This window comes from Lepisosteus oculatus, chromosome 13 (genome assembly GCF_040954835.1).
Source record: "Lepisosteus oculatus isolate fLepOcu1 chromosome 13, fLepOcu1.hap2, whole genome shotgun sequence".
Lineage (NCBI taxonomy): Eukaryota > Metazoa > Chordata > Actinopteri > Semionotiformes > Lepisosteidae > Lepisosteus > Lepisosteus oculatus.
Window position 1 is genome coordinate 19,163,066 of NC_090708.1, and position 20,873 is coordinate 19,183,938.

A 20,873-nucleotide genomic window follows, 5' to 3' on the forward strand; every position below is an offset into this window, starting at 1 on the left:
ACTTTTTTATATAAAATGAAGTAATTATAAACATTTATTCCACAGTCATCAAATGCGTTAAACTGCGCGCAAGCGAATTTACGCTCGATTACAAATACTGTACTGTAGGTTTCTGATGTTTTCTTAGTTTGAAAGAAAATGTTTTTTTTTCTGTAACTGTTAGAATGTGTTATTGACAAAATGTATTTTTCAGGGATTCCTACAGATTACTGCATTGATTGGTTTCGATTCTTGTCTGCTTGGTGGCGCTATAGCCAAGCGAGTAACTTCATGGTCTGCTCATGGACTGTATAAAAATCTTCAATAACAGCTCGGATATGATAAATTATTCAGGCAAAAAAAATGTACTTTCCTTAGCTCTGTAACTTTCGGGTGTGTGAGGGTTGTAATTAAAAACGCTAGCTGTTTATAACATCAACAAAGCAAATTACACTCATGATCAGAATTTTCAAAGACAGACCTCAGACGATGCATTCGGAACGTATTGCTCACTTTAAATTTAAATTGATCTTTCGATACAAGTCCAGACTGTTCTGTTTCTCTTTTAAAGATCTGTTTTGTTACCTGAAATATTGTATATCATATCAATACTTTGTTTTATTGTCATATTGAGAACTGTCCGCAATGCTTTACTGTTTAGACATATAAGGTAGCTGTAAGTTATTTATGCATGACTTAACGAATACTTAAACTTGAATACTTAACGGATAATGAGTAGCAGTACAACGATAAGTACTTTTGCCTGAAGTTAGACAATATTTACAAAATAACAGCACACATCTCTCTTATAAGGTTGATCTTAGACCTTTGTAATTTCGCTATTAGCGCTTTTTCCAATTAATGCCTGGCTGCAAGTGGTGCTTGTATTGCAAAAGTACCGAACATTTTGTTCAGCGGAGGCGCAATTGACCGCACGGTTTGCCTCAGTACACTGCTAAACACGTGGATGGTTGAACCGTAGTGCGGATGCCTGCTGATAACGTGAAGGGTGGATATGGTTATATATTTTTTTGCTATTTCATCTATGTTCACTTGCCAAATTTCATCAGCCGATGGTTTTTTTTACTGGAGTATCCCAAAAGTTGCATCACGTTACATGCATGTTATCATCATAATGCTACACGGTTACTCAAGAACGTTTTAAAATGTCTGTCCGTACTGCAAAAGATCGAACGTACTGTACATCATACAAACTGTTATACAATTGTAACATATGAAATGGTAAATAGGAAAATAAAGGACTGCAAGACATGCATTCTGAAACTCATAAATCTCCCTATACAGCTTTTTCCTTGCTATTATTCGCAAATAACCACGATCCCTGATGTGTAAAGCAATTAACACTACTGAAACAAAAATAATGATTTTAACTTTTGGTAACGTTTGGGGATGATTCTTTTGAAGGTAGGGCAGTAGGACCCAGCAGTCACCACAGACTGCTGAAAACAGGTCGGTTTCTTTATTTAAAAAAAGGCCATACAGACAGTGAAGTAGTTGAGCAGTCCTGATGTACTGGGGGACAGAGAGAGACAGAGACTGACAGCTGAAGATTGGGAATGAGATAGAGAAAGCAGGAGAGACAGGAGGAAGGAGAAGCGGGCGGGGGTGGGGTGGGGGGGGGTGGCCAATGAAATGACTCCGAGAGATAAAGAAAAGACCAGAGAGAGAGGAGGGCGAGAGCAAGGGAGAGAGATTCCAGCATAAAGAGACTGGAGCCTCCTGAGTGCAACTGTTAGTGAGACAGCAGTCTTCACATCCAGTCTACCCAACTGGCCAGCGGTACGTCGAGAGAGATCAGCGCCCGGAGTCTGACAGCGGACAGTCCCTGTCTTTACAGCTTCATCTCTGGACATTTGGCTACAGTGAACAAGCAAGGACTGGCAGCAAGAAAACAAAAACACACAGAGAAAGCTGGAGAGGCATGAGATGCGGGGGATTCCTGAGGGTCTTCCCTCCCATCTTGCATCTCACTGATCGGGATCCCTCTCGTTTCCTGTAGGATTCACAACCAGAGGCTGTCTCTGAAAGGCCATAAATCAGAATTTGGAAAGAGGGGGAAGAGATCTCCACGTCTTGACGCAGAAGATGAGGGACTGGGGGGCCGGGCGATTGGGTGCTCTGCAGAGAAATGAGAGGGAAGGACAGTGAGGCAGAACTGAAGAGGTGGGAGAAGGAAAGGACCGCAGAGCCAGAGCCAAGAGGGTAATTGAATCTCTTGAACGGGAATGGGGATCTAGACGACGGAGGGGGGGGGGGTTACAAACAGAGAGAGGGGCAGGAGGTTCATCCACAGACGCGCAGCGACAGACGGAGACCCGGCGCCCAGCTGCTCGACTGGACCCGTCTCCCTGGGAGATGCAGGGAGTGCGCCTTCGTGGCACCCTAGGGGCAGCGGCGTGGGGCACGTGTGGACGGGCAGAGCGCAGATCCCTGCCCCCGGACTGCTGGCATCTCCGCTGGCTGCTGCTGCCCCTGCTCGGCGCCCTGCTGCTGTCGGAGGGCCGGGCAGAGAGGGCGACGACTGAGGAGGTGCTGGGAGAGACCGCCACCCAGATCAGCCTCAACAGCCCGGTATGTTCCACCGCTCATTGGCTCTTGCCCACACGGTGTGCTGATAGTATTAGGCGCCCGCTCGGCGTTGGCGCTGCCAGTTCAATATCTGTGAAGGGATCTGGCGGGTACAGCCCAGTAGGAAACAGGCTGCCCCACTGCAGAGCTGCTAATCTGCTGGGTTTCAAAAATCCATCCAAGTCAAAAACAAGACTGCTCTCTAACTCAAGTAAAGATGACTGAAATTGTTCAGTTAAATGATTTAGATCACCAGTCCATGTGAGCTCCACAAGGCACTTCTACCATTGAAGCCGAAAGAAAATGTGCAAGAATTCATACTGGCTAAATTAACTCTATGTGGAAAGCACTAAAATAATGAGCCAAGAGGGCATTCGGATTGTATTTGTCATTCCAGTTGTTAATTAAAAAGTCATTTTCACTAGGCTGTGTTGCTCGTCTAACCTAACAAACAGAATGGAAAATGAGTGCATGAAGAGTCAATAACAACCTTATAAGATGTCATTCTGAATGTAGTTAGATTATTATATATATATAATATGCTCTACAAGTAAGGGTACAAAGGTAAGAGTGCTTAACTGCTCAAATGTTTTAAAATGGTGTAAGTCCTTGCTTTTGTAGCTGAAGAAAGTGGATACTTCCACTGTTTTGGAGGAGTGAGGAAGAGGCAGACTTTTTTTCTGACTTTTTGGAATAGCACTACAGGAAAATAGATAACGCTCTCAATGTATGGCACTTTGATCCATTTCAGGTGTTATGAACAGCATAGAGAAATAATCGTACTGAATGGGCAGAAAAGCCAAAATATATTAGCACAACTTCTGTCTTTGTTTCTGCTAACTGTGTTTGATGCAGCAAGCTTAACATAATCAGCATCTGGTCCTGACCTGCAGGAGACCCTGTTTCTAAACACAGGAGTGGATCAAACTACGATGAAGTGGGAGCACCCTTAGTTTTGTTTGCAATTAATTCTGACATTATGATGATGCAAAATGTAGGCATCTGGTCTCCATCACGGGGCTGTATATTTTAGAGAAATTTCCCGGCATATCATACAGCAATTTTATGACTGTGCCTGATTCATTTTTTATTTGCTCAGAGGTGCTTGCAGCTATGCTACATGTCATAACTGCATCCCAGATTTTCATTTTGATGTCGTTTTTTCCTGAACCGGGGTAACAAAATGTGCACCGAAAGCAAAATTCGGTCCATTAAAATGTCTTTCACTGTGATCAGAGAAGAGGGGTGATGGTTGGTCTCCTAGGAAAATATGGGCAGTTACACTCAGTAGGAAAGCTGCACGCATGTACAGTGTTTGGGAAACACTGACACGTATTGTAAAGCACTGCCAAAATTTCACACCTTCCCTCAGATCTGTGGTTGATTAGCTTGATGACAGCTGTGAAAGCTCGAATAGGTAACCAAAGGCTCTTTCACCCTAAGGGTCAGACCCACAATCAAACGAGAAGACAGGGTGTTTAACCCATCAGTGATTAAGATGACGAACCCTGGATAGGAAGATGTTCCTAACCGCGGGGCCCGCTAAGTAAACAGCAGGAGTAGGGTTTGTTTAGGGAGTTCGGGCCAAATAAGATGTGATGAAAGGAGCCCAATCCAGTGGCTTTTAGTTCTTAAACAGCTTGCGGATTGATGGCAGTATTAGCACATTAATCCTTTCCATGAAAAGCTGCTCTATATCCTCCTTCTGGGAGTTTACTGAAGGGAAGGAGAAGGGAAAAATCCTCCACTCCACATTGTTTATGCAAATTAAAATGAAGATTTATCATTTATATTCCTGCACTGTACAAATAAGATTTTATTGTGGAACATAATGCAGTCAGAAGTGTCGGCGCCTTCCATCTCCATCATACTCAGTAGGTGTAATAACTGTGTTTGTTGACTTAGACTAAGATGACAATATGTCGTCTCAGTCTATAGTACCCGAGATTCCTAATGGATTAACTTGTTTAAGGTATGAGACGTGAATTCTTTCTGCCGTGCCCACACCAGAATCATCAATTCCAACCTGGAGTCTGTGAATTTCTCTTCTGAAATGGAGTTTAGTGCTCTCAAGCTCTTCATTGCTCCTCTCTTTCAATGAAAATATAGTCTTTATGGATTAGGCTGCAATAACGTAGCACATGAGCTCAAGGTACAAGTGTGGAAGCAGCCAAGCCTTGCGGACTTGCTAACACTTGCCTCACTCTGACGCCTCGGGGACAGCTCCCTGTTTTCATAACTCACAGCTCGGGAAGCGGACCGCGAGCTGTCAGAGCAATGCACGCGCCGCGCAGAGAGCTCGTCCAGGGCAGGGTGATCTCAGGCCCCCAGGCCCGATCGGTGTCTCCCCGATGCCTAAGAAAACTAACGTGAATGCTCGCATCGAGCAATTGAAACCTGTTTGTTTGTGAACCTGCACGATCGGTAGTAATCAGGCAAGATATCTCTGAAGGATTACAGGCTAGGCTGAAGCCCCAGCTCTGTCCTGGAGCCCAGCAGGTTTCCTAGCTCTCTTTTGATCATCAAACACCGCAGTACTGTGGGGAAGGGATTAAGCCTTAAACCCAGCATAAACATGTTTGGCCCAGGGTCGATGCCTGGCCATATTGCCAAGTATATGAGACCTCAGAGCAACTAACTGGCAAAAAATGTTAGATACAGTAGGCTTTTCTTCTTTTCTTATATTTGTTATGTTATCTTCCATGGAGATGGGTCCACTCCGTCAATTTCTGATTACTATGGCTGGATGGCAATATGCAGTCAAGCGCTGAGGGAGAATCCTGACCTCTCTTCCGGTTGTAAATCCATTTTTATGTTGATGTGGTGGATCTCTGGACTGCCATCCCTGCTCTTAAAGCGTCCTGTTAACCTGTGACTTTGTTTTCAATTGCATAAATGACTTTGACTTGTTCCGAACAGAAAATGCAACAGCAGGCTTCAAAACAAATCAGATTAATTGCACGTGATCATTTCATTTACTTACAGACACCTCTGTAAGACACACATCCATCTGTCAAAATCAGAAAACATCTGAACTTTAACAGAGAAGATAGCTCTAAACTTTCACTTTAATGCATCTATAATGTTTTGTTTCTGTACTGACACTCATGTTTTGACTCGGATCAAGTCTATGAAATTATATTATGAAATGTTTAGAAGCACATTATTAGCCAAGGAGCTTACATGCCGTTTGGTAACAAAAATGTTGTAGCTCTCTGCGTACTGTTTTGAACTTGAATGAACATGTCCTCATCGATTTAACGCGAGCGGTGAACAGGACTTTTGAAAAAGAGTCACTTTCAGAAGCTAGATTGCATGGCATTTTTCCAAGTAAACAAAAAAAAAAAGCGATTTTGCAAAGTCCTAGCCAGTTCATCTGTGTGCGAGGTGTTGCGCTCTCCCTGTGGGCTCTGGTTTGAAAAGCGCAGGCCGCGCGGGGCTGACACCGGGCCGATGACTCCCACACTCTGGGGTGGTATTGCTCCAGGCCTGTGTGAGCTCAGTAATTGAGGGCTGCAGTACGAAGCAGTGGGGCTTTCTTGATGGAGTGGGGATCCAGGTGTGCAACAGCAGTTCTCTGAGGAAAAACCCCATGGCATATTCTGTTTTTATACCAACAGCGCAACATCAGAACGTGGTACAGTCTTGTAACATGGTACACTTACCAAAACACAAATCCCCTCATGTTAGAATACTGGGGATTTTAGTACATGTACAATAAAAAGCCAAAATCTAATGCTGCTTTCAAAAACAGCTGCAGTTTCATCTGTTCTGGGACATACCACATTCACTCTTGGGCAGTGATGTAAGTGGTAGCTTTCAATGCTGTGTAAGATTTTTAACTTAAATGGTGACTTGAATGGTAAGACCGAGGGTGTAGGTTTGGTCTGGCCCTGGGGCGGGGCTGCTGTTGTCTGCAGCTTTTCCAGGTCTCTTTACGGCACCAGCACCTGTTAGCTGGGAGAAGCTGCTAAACCCACCTGGATCCAGGCCGTTAGGAGCCCAGTTGGACTGAAAACCTACAGGTGCCTCCAGAACCAGGCCTGGAGCAGGAACCCTGATGGCAGTGAAAGCACGAGGATTTGGTTTCTCTAACCCACTGTTTCCGCTGCAGGAGTCCGAGTCCCCTGAGGTGGGCTACATCAACCCACGCAGCTCCTGGATGGTCTTCAAGCAGAACTCCGACAAAGGGGTAAACGGGAAGGGGAGACATACTGAGAGGAGAAAACTGAAGGTGAGCTCACAGCCAGAGCGATCTCCTTTCCCCAGGGGCTGGAGGTACCCTTATACATTTACCACACACTCCCTGTAGTTTTTACTATGCATTTACCATTATGTCTTTATTGTCCTTGTTTTCACACCATGCTCACACTGCACCAGGCTATGGAAATCCCGCAGTGTACTATAGCCAACATGCAGTAGAAACATTAAGCACGGCTTCGTATTTCCAAAGTCCTGTGCAGGCTTCCTTGGAAATAAAAGTAATTACACAAATAATCTAATGTAAATTAAAGTTAGGAGCTAAGCAGTGGCAAAATGTTTACTGTCCAATTTATATTCATAGAATCAAAGAGCTAGGTTTCTGAGAACAAGAACAATCGTTGTGTTTCAATTCCATACCTTGGCTTGCCCTGGAGGGTCCAATGGCTTGTCTGATTGTGCTTTCCTGGGACCTCATCATCAACTCTCAGATGTCACCTTTTTAATAGAAAGAAATCCTCAGTCTGAATTCATATCTGGACATGTTACATGGAGAGCAAGAGCAGCATAGTGGCGCAGGAGTTAGCATTGCCGCCTCACAGCGCTGGGGCCCTCGGTTCAGTTCCTGGGCTGCTATCTGTGTGGAGTTATTATGTTCTTCCCGTTATTCACATGGGTTTCCTCCAGGTATTCTGCTTTCCTCCCACAAACACAAAAACAGACTGGTAGGTCATCTGGCTGCTGAAAAAATTGTTCCTGGTGTGATTGTGTGTCTGTGTGTGTCTCACAATGGACTGGTGTCCCATCCAGTTTGTAACCGGCCTTGTGCCTGGTGCTTGCTGGGGTAGTCTCCGACTCCCCCATGACCCTGAATTGGATAAAGCAGTTAGAAAATGGATGGATGGCCCTGCACAGCACACATGCTCTGAAATGTGGTGTCTTTCTTATGAACAGTTCTGTTTTCTTAAGCCAATAAAAACCTGTTATCTTTTCACATCTGGAAGAGCAGAACTTTAAAAAAAAACATTAAACAGTGCTTCGTTCATCATCATCATCATCAACATCACTGTCCATAGAGTTTCCAACTATGTTGGTGTCCAATGCAGCGCCATTGTGACATTGCATTAGATTTCAGTCGTGTTTTTTTTACAACCGGCAGCTTCTGCACTCTGCCGGTCAACCCTCTCCAATTCCACGGAATTGTGGCCCCTATGGCAGAGTTGCCCTGACGTGGGACACGAACCCAGGGCCCCGCTTTGTACAGTACATACCCAGAGTTATTTATATGTACTGTAATATTACAACCCTTAGCTCGGAGGTGCTTGGTTTCACTGGTAAGTGGACCTGAGTTTATGAGCCTGGTGTGCAGTTGTGTGTGTGTGCGCGCACGTGTACCGTGCTCGCAGCTAACTGCTGTCATATCTGTTTCCTCCCCAGCATGGTTTGCCCGGCCCCCCAGGGCCACCGGGCCCCCCAGGGCCCCCCGGCCTTCCAGCGCCTCCCCTGGCCCAGGAGGACCTGCTGCGGGAGTTCAAGCTCATGCTGAAAGGTAAGCAAGCGCAGGACTGGCGCCCCATCTGAGCACTTCCACAGGCACGCTGTCCAAGACAACCGGGCGCCAGCCTTACAGCAAAGGTGAAAACACGTCGCTCTGTGCGGAGGCGCTGTACTGACCACCCCCAAAACGCTCCAGCCAGCGGGCCAGCACTTTCCATCCCGCTGACGATACCTCCCGCCGACGCTGCTCTTCAGTGACTGCAAGCTCTGGAAGCCCTTCGTGCCCCTCTCGCTCTCCCCCCAGTTGTCACCGGAATAAAGAACACTCAAACGCTGTGTTCTCAGGTTTCCCGGGCTTGCCGTTCCAGGTCGGATTCCCATCCCGATTTCCCCGGGGATGAGAACACCCTCAGCCCCTCCTCTAGCTCCCCCCTCCGGAGCTCCGAAACGGCCTGCTCTAGACTTCTCTTTCTGGACCTGTCAGCAGGACGGTGTGGATCGGAACTGCGTGTTGCCCTTCCGTGGCACCAGCGCGGAGAGACGGGGCCAGAGTGCTGTTGCCCCCCACTCCCCACGCGCCTAAGAATGTTTTTGATGGCTCGGCAGAGAAGCTGGCAGCCCCCACTCTGGGCTGATCCCTTAATAAGGGTAATTTTCCGGAGCTTGGATGGGACTTGGCTCTGCCAAGGAATTCCACAGATTCCTCCTGCGGGCTTTTTCCCCTCCTGAGCAGAGCTCTTGTGGTTGGCGGGGTGGTTTGGGGGGGAGGTGGAGGTCTGAGGGATTCTGGAGAAGGGCTTGGCGCTGTTCCACGAGGAAGGAGGCAGGCAGACCTGGGAGAGCAAGGAAACCCGTGAAACAATCCTGACATATTTGTGTTAGTGCTCCGACACAAGGAGCAGCAGCGTGTTTTGACATTCGCATAATGGCCCTTATTCAGTGGAGGATGAATGGTATCAGAGCTGGGTGGAGCCGCAAGCTAATTTGCTTGCTTTTTCCTTCCCAAAGGCCTGGGTGTGACACTAGCAGCCAAAGTGAATAGGGTTTTGTGGCGTTTAGTTCTTAAAATATTTCATTTGCTTTTTTCAGTAGGCAGGTACAGAGGACACAGGAAGAACATACAATTGCAGAGGGTGAGGAGCAAGAAGGGCCTGTAGGGCTAAGGAGAGACAGGGATAGTGAAGTTCTCCTAAAGCTGAAGTAGTACACTAGCTTATACCTATTTCATGTGGTTTCACTCCTTTCTTGCTGCACTCAATGTGAAGTCTGAGGAAGGCGATGTTTCTTCTTAAACACCGCCAGCTAGCTCTTCTTCCAAAAATAGCTTCTCAAAGCAGTCCACCAGGCCACGTGAAAGAAAGAGCTGAATTAGCTCAACGCTTCGCTGAAGACCTCACAGAAAGGAGCTGTTGGTGTAATGACGAATTTCCTCACTACCTTTTTGCCAACAGTGTTTCCACTTGGGAGCCTGATCTTGTCAGATTTCAGAAGCTAGGCGAGGCTGGGCCTGGTCAGGATGGGGATGGGAGACCTCTGACAAAAAGCAGGTTGCTGCTGTAAAAAAGTTGGTGAACCAGTAGGTGGTGCTCTTCTGCAGTAGCCAGATTTTCTAAACCTCAGTCTGGGGAAGACTGTGCAGTTGGAGGAGATGCTGTCTTTTGGATGAGAAAGACATTCAATGAATACTTGGCCATTAAAGATGCCACAGAACTGTGTGGAAGGGGTGTTAGCCCCAGTATCCTGGCAAAATTCAGGTTTGGGATTGTACAGTCTGGTCTTCCTAACGTTTCACTCCACTGGTGCATTCCATCTGTGCAGTGGGGCTGCTGGTGCAGATTGGAGGCCAGGAATCACCTGCATGCAGCTCTGCGGAGGACGAAATAGGCCCCCTCTCATATACTGTATGTGAAGCACTTTGGGATGAAACATGCTATCGAAATGCAAATAATATTATCACCTTGTTTGAGTTTGCAAAGCCTTTTCACCAACGTTTTTTTTCCTGTGCGAGGCAAACTGGTTTCTAAAAGGAAAGAGCAAAAAAGACAAGCATACCAGAAGACATGAACAACAGGGTAGAAGAGCTGAAATCCAGTTGACATGACAAGGTCATCAGAGAGTTCTCAAGCTCAAACACTGAGGACTATCAATAATCTCTGTTGCTCTTCTTACTAGATCAGGGATAGGATCACGACTCCCAGGGTCCTGAAGGTTTTAAAGGCATCTTTGTATGAACACCTATGAAGCACAGCTCAACCAACGTCTTACCCACTTAATTGGTTCAATGCCTTGGTACGGTTCTGGGATGGGATGAAAATGAGAAACAAACAAACATGGCACTCTAGGACCAGGTTATCTGTCCCTACACCACACGCATTTCCTCTTTCACTGTTAGCATTCACTGTGATCACGCCACCATAGCCCACCCAGCTGAGGTCTGACCACTCCCTCTCTCTCTCTCCCTGAGCAGAAGCAGCTGCCAATCGCGGTGCCCTGGAGCTGATCGTGCGGTGCCCCCTGTGCGACCCCCAGGTGGGGCTGTCCTCCAGCCTGGCAGAATCGTACCCGCGCGTGGGCACGGCCTTCCACTGCCGCCTGCGGGGCAGCCTGCCCGTGCGCCGCCGCAGCCTGCTGGAGCTGCAGCCGTTCGCCAGTGTGAGTGGACCCTTCACCCGCAGAGACAACAAACCGCAAAGACCTGTCCTTAGTGTGGGGTGGGCTGAGCTCTGCCACACCACTGCCACTCAGGGCGATGCCTACCAGCCACTGGGCAGGACAAACACCAGCCTCCGTGCCAACAGTGACGATAAAGAGTATGCTCATCCCCTCGTCGTTTACGTATACCCATTTCAAAATGAGCTGTCCCAATTTCCCGTCTCTTCTCAAACTCCCAAACTCAAAACACTTCATTGGCACTGATGAATTACAGTGTTGCCAAAGCAATAACCATTAGCGCACACTTGCTGTTCTGAGACATTTACTAGCAGTTTGAACAAAACTTACTATTATTTGAGAGTAAGTAAAGGTTAATTCCACGGAGAACAGAAGAAATTAGAAACACAAGGTTGAGCCCCCTTCAAGCTGATACAGCTTCTCACTCAAAACTCAGCCTGAGAGGCTCTCTCTGTCCCTCTCTGTGACAGGAGATCCCATATAGGGCTGCAATGTATTCCTCCCCCATTTACTCCCCTACCAGGATTGATAGCTGTTCCGATTTTGGCAGGTGTGGGAATTCTGGGATTAGATTCATTATTTTGAGGAAGAATGTGTGTCCAATCCGTGACTGTTTCGTGCAGTGCAGCAGCTAATGGAAAGAAAGAAACTCTCTCTGTTTCTCCCTGCTGGCAGTGCAGACTGGCTGTCTTTGCTTTGTGTTAGTTCTGACATGCATATCAGTTACCAGCAAACCACAAAGTGTTTTCTTTAACACTTTAGATTAAGCTGTGTAAATAAGTGGTTTATTTATTCTTTCAATGATTGCTTTACGATGTTGACATTGTGTGGAATGTCAATTAAGCTCTATAGATACAGGGTCGAGTTCATAATAACCCATAACCTAACCCCTAATCTCACCACTAGCAAGTATTTCAGGATGCTCTTGTAGAATGCTACAGATTCTCAGTTCCTAGTAAACTGATGAATTATAGACAGCAGTGTGGAAAGTTACTTTTAAGAATCCACATAAATATATTTTAAACAGTCATCAACAGAATGACACTTAACCACTTTCCAGCCATTCCCGCCAAATTATTATTAAATAAAAAAGTAATTCCTTACACAAGTAACTTCTGACTGTAAAAGTAACTTAATCAACACATGTTATAAAATATCCACTTAACCTCTAATTAAGCAACGTCATCTGATTGCACACTGTTTTCTGCTACACTGAGGCACACTAACCTCAGCCTTCCTTTGTAAGACGTTAAACTCACCAGGTTAGAAACGCCAGACCAGAAGGATATGAAGAGCATCCTGAGAGACCGTTTGTGAACCTCCATGGCCTGAGCATGTTCATGATGAACGCGCTCTTCTCTCTCACAGCCCCCCGATGAGGAGAGTCAGTTCCAGCGCGGGCAGGGATTCAACGCCAGCACAGGCCGCTACACCGCGCCCGTCTCTGGGTTCTACCAGCTCACTGCCACCCTGCTCATAGGTACGGTCACGGGGACCCCGGCGCCCTCTTCCTTTCCCTCGCACGCCCCGCGGCGGCGGACACGGGCGACACTCTGGCCCCGAGGGCGGACCCACGCTTTGACTCACGGGTGCTCTGTGTCATTCCCTTCGTGAGCAGTCTTCTCCCCCATCCGTGTTTTCACCCCATGGGGTTCTCTTCACCCCATCTCTCCTCAGCCCTGCTCCCATCTTGTCTTTCTTTCTCTCACCTCAGCTCTTCGGAGCAACACGTTGGGAAGCCATTCATGTCCTGCCGCGGAGCGTTTTCCGTTTCTTTAACGTCTATTTACTTAAGAGGTGGAGGCATTTTACAGAACGCTGTGCGCGTCTGACGTAGTGCATCACGCTCACAGGAAAACACAACCAGCAAAATACCTACCATAAAACGGAGCACATACAAACACATCCAACTCCAGTCGCTGGTCTATTAAGGCTATGTATTAACCCTACAGTAGGTAGTGCAAAATAGGACAACTAACTCTTAGAGCATGTGAGTGGTGCTCAGGTACAATATACATGAAATAGGCAGATACCAGAAGCGCAGAGCAGCCTCTGTGCCCTCCTGTGTTTGGCCCTCCCAGCTGTTGGATCACCCCTGCCCAGTGCTCTCCCATCCCCAGTGGGAATGTTGCCTGGCAGTTGCTGCATGTCCTTGTGCTGGGGTGTGTCTCTCAGATAAGGGGTGTCGCAGTTCTGAGGAACAGGGTGGGCTCGTTTTCCCGAGAATTCCCGCCCAGTGCACCAGTTAGGTTTTCCAGGGAGTCACAGCCTTGCCCAGCCGTGCTGTATCCCTGCGTGGGCCTGAAGGGCGGGGCTCTTCAGCGGATCACTGCTGTGGACGACGATGCTTTCTGTTGGCACTGCAGTGCAGCTGCCCACTGCTCCTGGTGCTTTCACGGCTACCCCCTCCCTTCCAGCGCGTGACGCACACTTACTCCCCCGCCAAACACAGGTCAGCTCAAACTCGAAAACAGTTCTTTTGCCTGTTTTCAATACCTTAATGGTCTTTGGCTAGATTTGTGATGTTATTTTCAGAAGAAAAAGAAGGGAGCAGTAAGAGAGTTGTATTCTGGAGCCGTTGAGAATTCCTCTGTACACACATATAGACACTCACTCACTCACTGCAAACTCCACACACTCATTTAATTATGATTTCCAGACTGGCAAGCTAAACCGTCAGCCACTATAATATGCTATAAGTAGATGTATGTGCTAATATATATATATAATATGCTAAAATGAAGATGACAAATGTTTGTATAGATAAAGGATTTGCAGGGATTTGGGATTGTCAGTCCTGACGACTGTCCGGTCTCTCCCCAGAGCCCAGCGAGTCTCAGAGAAAGGCGCAGGCCAGGCCGCGGGACAGCGTCCGGGCCTCCATCTGCATTGAGTCCCTGTGCCAGAGCAACATGTGAGTCCCACTGATGTCTGCAGCTTTTCAATCCACATTGGGTCTCCAGTTACTGACCTGGCTAATTCAACTGATTTCATCTAATGATATGACTTTTAACCTCTTTCTCCTTCGTATAAAGCAGACAAGGTTTGAATGAGACTTACAGACCCTGGTTGATTGAGGTACAATGCCTTTTGCTGACTTTAATTCTTACTCCTAAGGTTACCTGACAACAAAATACTGAAATACGTTGTGTGCCATTTGTCACAGCTCCTTTGTAAATTGTGCATTCAAGAACTTTAAACATTTGGAAAGTAATAATTATAAGTATTAGACAACAGAGAGATTTCCATTTAAGAGTACTAAGAGCAGTATTATGATGTAATTTATTAGTATTAAGGACATTTTGAAGCAAACAGGCCATTCAGTCCATTCACGTTAATTATTTTCCTCTGCACTAAGTGATTCTATTGTTGTGTCAAACTCACAAGGATACCAGCATTTCCAACTTTTCCAATCACTGATCACCCTCTGTGTGAAGTGCTTTCTAATAGCAGTGTGAATCTGACTGTTAACTAGTGCCCAGTCATGTCTCCAATCCTGCACGCTGACATGCATTTGAAAGAAACACATGCCCACTTCAGTCAAATCCCCTCTCAGAAGAGAGTTACCAACAGAGGAAAAGATTAAGTTCTTTCACTCTGTCCTCACGACTCTAAACCATGGAACAGACAGGTCCTGTTTATGATATTGACATGAGCTCTCTAAACTTATATCTTGCAATTCCTGTGTTGTACTCAAGAATTCTGCTGTATTTGCCTTTTTACCACTTCTGTGCATTAATCTGCTTAAGTAAGTGAATCACGTCCCACTTGGGTACTTTCTGATTCTGTGCTGCTTGTACCTCGCAGTTGGATTGGATGCACGCACAATGCCTCTTTATTCATATTAAAGTGACACAGAAGGTGGCAGTGCATTATTTTTAGCAAATGAAAGTTTAAATGTTCACCTCGTGTTGGTGTGGGTCTCCTCCCACTGTCCAAAAACATACTGGCAGGTTAATCAGCTTCTGGGAAAATTGGCCCTGGCATGAATGTGTGTGTGTCTGCCCTGTGATGGACTGGCATCCCACCCAGGGTGTATCTTGCCTGTTGCTTGCCAGGATAGGCTCCGGCACCCCCATGACCTTGAATTGGATAAAATGGTTAGAACATTTATGGATACACGTGCTTTTGTTTTTTAAAATTGGAAACAGTTATAACAGGAGGGGCTTCACACATTAAACAGTTTGTTTCCTGTTGAGTATACACCTGGGTTTATCTTGGGGGAGGAAAAGCAGTGCTTCATAATGAAGTCCTTTCGGGCCCAGAGAGTCCTCTAATGAAAGGTTTTCTTTGTGAAGGTCCTTAGAAGCAGTCGCAGGACTGGGGTCTGCAGGGAGCCCGTTCTCTGTGCTCGTCACAGGCACCTTGTATCTACAGGTAGGAGCTTCTCCCTCACTCTTCCCTACCGTAGGGAAGTCTGTTTATACAGAATGTACAGCTGTTTAAATGTGGATCTTAGTCAACAGGACAGGGATATTTCAACAAGAAAAGAGAGTATAACTACAGTTTGATTTCAAAGTCTCAGAAACTAGCTTCGCTGATCTGAGTCACAGCACTAAGTATGTGTACTCTCATTTCATTTGCCATGTCCAGGCAACTCATTTGCACTGACTGGACAAGCCTCAATCCCACTGTACACGAAAAGACTGGCCTCTCAGAGGTTATTGGAACAGTCTCATGTTATACAATGCAACCTGGTAGAAGAGCATTAAATTAGTTCTTATCCAGTATTCTGTAGTGAATTTCCATTCTGTAGATTAAGCTCAGCATTAGCATAGACAATGCATTGCAAAAGTATTAACCCTTATCCAACTATGTCCATGTTTATTGAATTAAAAATAGTGTAGACATTTTTAAACTGAAAACTCAAAAACTAAAATATATTGTTTGAGTAAGTATTCACAGCCTTTGGTATTGCAAACTTAAATTAGTTCAGGTGCACAAAATTATTTTGACAAGTCAAATAAATAATAAATAACTGAATGGTCTCTGTGTGTAGTGAAACGAGTTCACATGATTTCGGAATAAACTCGCCTGTCTCTGTAAGGTGCCTCAGAAAGGGATTTTCAATCCAAGATTCAATCAACCAAGAAGACCAAGGAGTTTCAAATAGCTCTGTGATAAAGTTGTAAAAGGCAGAGATCAGGAGAAGATTATGAGAAAAGCTCAAAGACACTGTATACACCTTTGAGCACAGTGAAATTAATTATTAGCTGGAAAGTGTCCTAGATCAGGCTATGTGTCCAAACTGAGCAGCCAGTCTCAAGAAACTGGGAGGCCATTACTGACAAGAGCTACAGAGATCAATGACTGAGAGGAGAGACAGTGTCCACGGGTCAAATATATGTGGACTTCGACTACTGTATGTGTTTACAACACAAAGCTGCGAGGAGCACTGAAGTGATACTGCAAGTATGGTGAATTTTGTTTTGTGGTCAGAGGAGACTAATTAGAACAGTTGAGTCTAAATGTATCATTTTAAGTATAGTGCAAAAAACACAGCACATTACCCAGTCAACACCATCCACACTGTAAAGCACAGTGGCAGCGTTATGTATAGTTCTGTTCTACTATGGTTCATTATGTATATTTCTTTTCTACTATAGTTCATTATGTGTAGTTCTGCTTCTCATCAGCAGCATCTTCCTGTAGTTTGTGTCTTGGATGAAGTTTGTAGATTGAGGGGAAACAGATGGAGCAAAGTACAGTATAAGCCAATGTTATACAGTCCTAAGGAAATATGAGGAAGATCTTATATAAGGTCTTATACAAGGAAAATCTTTTTTGGCTAAAGACATAAAAGACCTAGAGTGACTACAGAATAAGAAAGTGAATGTCTCTGAGTGGCCCAGCCAAAGTGCCCACTTGAATCTGATCGAAAATCTGAGGCAAGGCTTGAAAATGAATTCCTCTGACAGAGGCTGAGCCAGTTTGGAAAGAAGAATGATTAAAAAAAATAAAATTGCACCAGTCAGGTGTATAACTATTCTACAGACTCACAGCTAATTTAGAATGCTCATTTCAGCACCAGCAAAGACAGGGTGACACTTCAGTTACTGACTTGAGGATAAGAATGTAATAAAACATCAGTTTATGACCTCTCCTGGAATTCGTCTTTCATAGATATTTTGTCTGATGTGTAGCATCATCCATAATTAAGAAATATTACAATTATCTTTATCTGTGTAAAGAAATAGGAAAAGCTAAACATTCTCCTAAGTACTGTAGTAGTATTGTCTGTACAAGTTCAGTACAGTTAACATTTTGAACTAGGGCAAACTAAAAATATTATGTCTAGTCTGCTAGTCTTGATTGCCTTGAAGACCACATAAAACATCAGCTCTCCAGATCTCTAAATGAGACTTTTTGTTGTTTGGAGCCTCTGAATCAAACAGGATTTACTTAATCCTCTGCCAATCCCTCTGATAACTGAAAGAGTAGCCCATTAGACTATGCAGGTGATTGCATCTGACTTTCAACAAGCATGGATTTGGCTCTCTGTGGGAGTCCCCTGGTCAGAATGAGAATACACCCTGCTTATCTGTACCATTCCTGTGAGAACTTTTCTGAAGAGCAGCTTTGATAAGTTCATGCAGAAGAAAGGACAGTGATCTTGCATGTAGAGGCACAATACCGACTCCTTCACTTTGTCTAATTGCTTAGATAATGTTTTTGATTTTTTTTCTTGTTTCATTTCTGTACTTTTTTTCAAAGCCTTTTTGGTTATCTCTTGTTGCTTGAGTCAAAGGAGCTTTGTCACATTACTATCAGGTTCTGGAAATGCTACATGACTGTGGTGCGGTATTCACACATTGATAATCACATTTCTATTCGCCCTCGACCTCTAAGCTGAGATTCCACTAGTGGGTAACAGCAGCTGATAGTAACCGATTAATTTTGTAGCACTGCCTGCAAACCTTTACTGACAGTTGAGGGCTGTGACAGGGGATATCTCAACAAGGAGTTTTCGTCAGGAAGAAATTCCAATCCACATTCCAATCCAATTTAAGATTTCCAAAGATTGTCCCATCAAAGTGATCAAAGAGTTAGTCTATGAGCAACCACCTCAAAGGAATGCACACACAAAGTGGAAAAAAAACACAGCTACAGCCGAAAGGTTACAAACAAGAAGAAGCCATTTGGCCCATCATAACTGTTTGATAGTTAGTAGCTAATCTATCTAAGATGATCTGAGTGTCTCATCCAGCCATTTCTTGAAAGAGTCCAGGGTTCCAGCTTCAATAATATGAAGGAGTAGTTTCTCCCATTCTCTCACAATGTTTTTGTGCAAAAACATGCCTCATGTTCTCGTGAGCTTGCAAGCAGAAGACAGTAAACAAACCCAGAGTTCACAAGGAATAACAACAGCCATGAATCAGATGCTTTGTGTATTAATTGGGTATTGAAGTTTACCAAGTTTTGGCTTAACCCGTGTGGTTAAGGAGGATGAGGAGGCTGGAACCCCATTCAGAGAGAGGAATTGACCAAGGGGGGGGGCTGCAAAGGTGGAGTTGGAGGCATGAACACAACAAAAATGCAAGACGAGGTTTGTGCAAAAGAGATATGTACAGTAAATAACGGAGGTCAGTAATGACTGTGATTTGAGTCTCACATTAGGGTGAGATTGGCTTTGTCTATCATTACCCGTCCCACACTTCAGTTAAGAAATTCCATTTAATAATAAGTTCTGAATTTTCAATGTCTCTTTCTCTACAGGCAGGGGAGTATGTGTCTGTCTTTGTGGACAACAGCTCTGGCTCGGCCTTCACAGTCCAGAAGGGATCACTGTTCTCTGGGATTTTGTTGGGGGTGTAATTCCTGTTCATTAATTCTCCCTCCTTGGAGCCCCACAAACTCGTGTTTTTTTTTCTTATTTATATTGCTTTGCTTGTTGTACTTCTTTATTATGGACAGACGTACAATCTTCATCATGCTTTGTTTCTGTGCTCGCCACGTTAACCCCTAACGAGGGACCTTTCGGGGACAATCTGGTTTTTTTTTGTATATACTGACGTACCAATATAAGGATTGGTCACCATTGAAGGAGACTGCTCGTATCCAGCGGATTTTTTTCTGTCCACACAGCTGGGGATTCTGTATCCATGACTCTTGACTCTTGAATCAACAGGAGCAAATTCTGCCCAACCTCTCATTTCCACAGCAAGATTATCCTGGGATTATCCTGAACTTCTGAGATCCTGGTTTAGGCAAACATAGAAGTAAAAAGCCGTGTCCAGAAGGAAACTAGAACTGCAACAATGACGCTTTCTGCCATTTGAACGCAAGAGCAGACGTCAGAAACCTACAGTGATTATCATAGATGTTGATCTGCATGGATAATAATGTGACATATGGCACTTCGGCACTGCCTGTTCGGAAACGAAATGGGTCAAGAAGTCCGACTTCTTGGGAACTGCCGGCAATGATGGGAAACATCTAGAAACAGAAGGTGGAGTAGTTGCCAGCTGGAGAGACACTCAGCTCTTGTGAATTCCCTCAAGGTTTCGGGTGGAGCTGCGCCCTCTGAGCTGACTCGCGTCTGCGTCCCAGCGCTCTGGCCCGTCGCCAAGGCAATCCCCTCCAGCTTTGGGCGCTGACTGGGTGCGTGTCTGCCTGGTCAGGCCTGCTGTTAAGTTATGTTTGTAAATATATGGAAAAGGCTTTAAAATTAAAGTATAAAAAGATGTATTTTTTCAAATCCTGCACTGATCCAATAATTAAGCATCTAACAAGCCAAATAAAGAGCCTATATTTATTGCTTTCTGATATGTATCTGCCGCCACATGGTATATTTAGCTCGTTAAGTGTTTCTGTGTTTTATTGCAGATAAACACGTGCAACATTACTGGTTGTGCTAGCCCATGTAATGTATTCTTTTGCAGCATTTTAATGGTGTGTCCTTCCATTCATCTATTTTCTAATCACTTTATCTAATTACAAGGGTGATGACAGCATGCTGAGCATCAAAGAAACGTCACTAACTGCAAAGAACTGATAAATCACCGGCAAAAAGTAATTTCTGTAGAAGACAGACATTTTGTTGAAGTTTTACTGGCGCTGAAGTTTCACTGTGCTGATTAACCTCAATCGTCCATGGCAGGACTCTTATGAAATTCACAGGCTAGTAGCATGTGTGGCCACCACTGGCTGTGGGGCATGTCGGTTCCTCTTTGTAATTCTGCTTCAACAGGCTTGACATTCAAGGGGTTGAATCCCTCGTCACTTGTGCCCAATCAGTCCTCTCAATCCACCCAATGAGGTGTTTATGCAACAATCAAAGCTATTCAAGTCAGTCCGGTCAGCGCAGAATGATCAACTGACCAAACATCTAGTTAATACCCAAATCCGCATTCTTTAGTTTTCTAAAGGCAGTAGTGTTAAGTTTCTTTTCATACCCAGTATACACTATGAAAACCACAACTGTACACAGGACTCAAAACAGGACCATTGATCACTGCATAGAATGATTTGTAAAAGTAGAGAGGAAATTTGTGGTCCCGATGCACACTTAGCCAAGCACTTTCCTGCGCAGGTGGCCATGAGCAAGCCATGCAACAGTGCCTCCTTCAATTGGCTGAGCAGCTGTGAATTTGCAGCGTCATCAGGAAGAGTTACACAAGGGCCGCGGCCTGACGGCTGACCAGTCCTTGTTTTCAAAGGAAGGAACACAGGCTGGCCTTTTCCTTCCCCGATACTGTCGGTTAACCACTGACGCTGCAGCCTGGGGAGCAGGAAAATGTGCAACAACTGAAAAGGAATGCAAACTTGTCTTTTTGAGCTTGTTTCATCCCACAATTAAAGTTGTTTTTCCCTTAGCAGGGTAAGAAGCCCGCATGCACATTTAGCTCAAAAGTCAAAATGCTCCCTTAACATTTGTCGTGTCTATCTGAAACAAATCCCTCTGTTTGGAGAAATCTGGGAACAGCTACTGTATAAGT

The 20,873-nt window shown here is 45.1% G+C and overlaps 1 protein-coding gene and 1 long non-coding RNA gene across 3 annotated transcripts; one reads left to right on the plus strand and one right to left on the minus strand.

Annotated features, from left to right (window-relative positions):
• The first annotated feature begins 1,625 nt into the window (after positions 1-1,625).
• LOC102692435 (erythroferrone) lies at positions 1,626-19,693 on the plus strand. Its single transcript, XM_015361701.2, has 8 exons — positions 1,626-2,571; positions 6,683-6,802; positions 8,206-8,317; positions 10,733-10,917; positions 12,304-12,415; positions 13,759-13,849; positions 15,234-15,312; positions 18,652-19,693. The coding sequence occupies exons 1-8, from the start codon at positions 2,356-2,358 to the stop codon at positions 18,748-18,750; spliced, it is 1,014 nt and encodes a 337-aa protein (XP_015217187.1). The 5' UTR covers positions 1,626-2,355; the 3' UTR covers positions 18,751-19,693.
• On the minus strand, positions 6,762-10,286 carry LOC138242137 (uncharacterized). 2 transcript variants are annotated; one of them, XR_011191387.1, is made up of 2 exons: positions 10,223-10,286; positions 6,762-7,266 (listed from the first exon to the last, which is right to left on the minus strand). It is a non-coding gene; the product is annotated as an uncharacterized lncRNA (long non-coding RNA). The 2 variants fall into 2 exon arrangements; XR_011191386.1 differs by lacking the exon at positions 10,223-10,286 and adding an exon at positions 8,443-8,965.
• Positions 19,694-20,873: the final 1,180 nt, after the last annotated feature.

Bases quoted from the DNA above. Each gene is read 5' to 3' on its own strand.
- LOC102692435 (XM_015361701.2), top strand. From the start codon at position 2,356: ATGCAGGGAGTGCGCCTTCGTGGCACCCTAGGGGCAGCGGCGTGGGGC. The intron at 12,416-13,758 runs GTACGGTCACGG...GTCTCTCCCCAG, and splicing joins CACTGCCACCCTGCTCATAG to AGCCCAGCGAGTCTCAGAGA. The intron at 15,313-18,651 runs GTAGGAGCTTCT...CTTTCTCTACAG, and splicing joins CAGGCACCTTGTATCTACAG to GCAGGGGAGTATGTGTCTGT.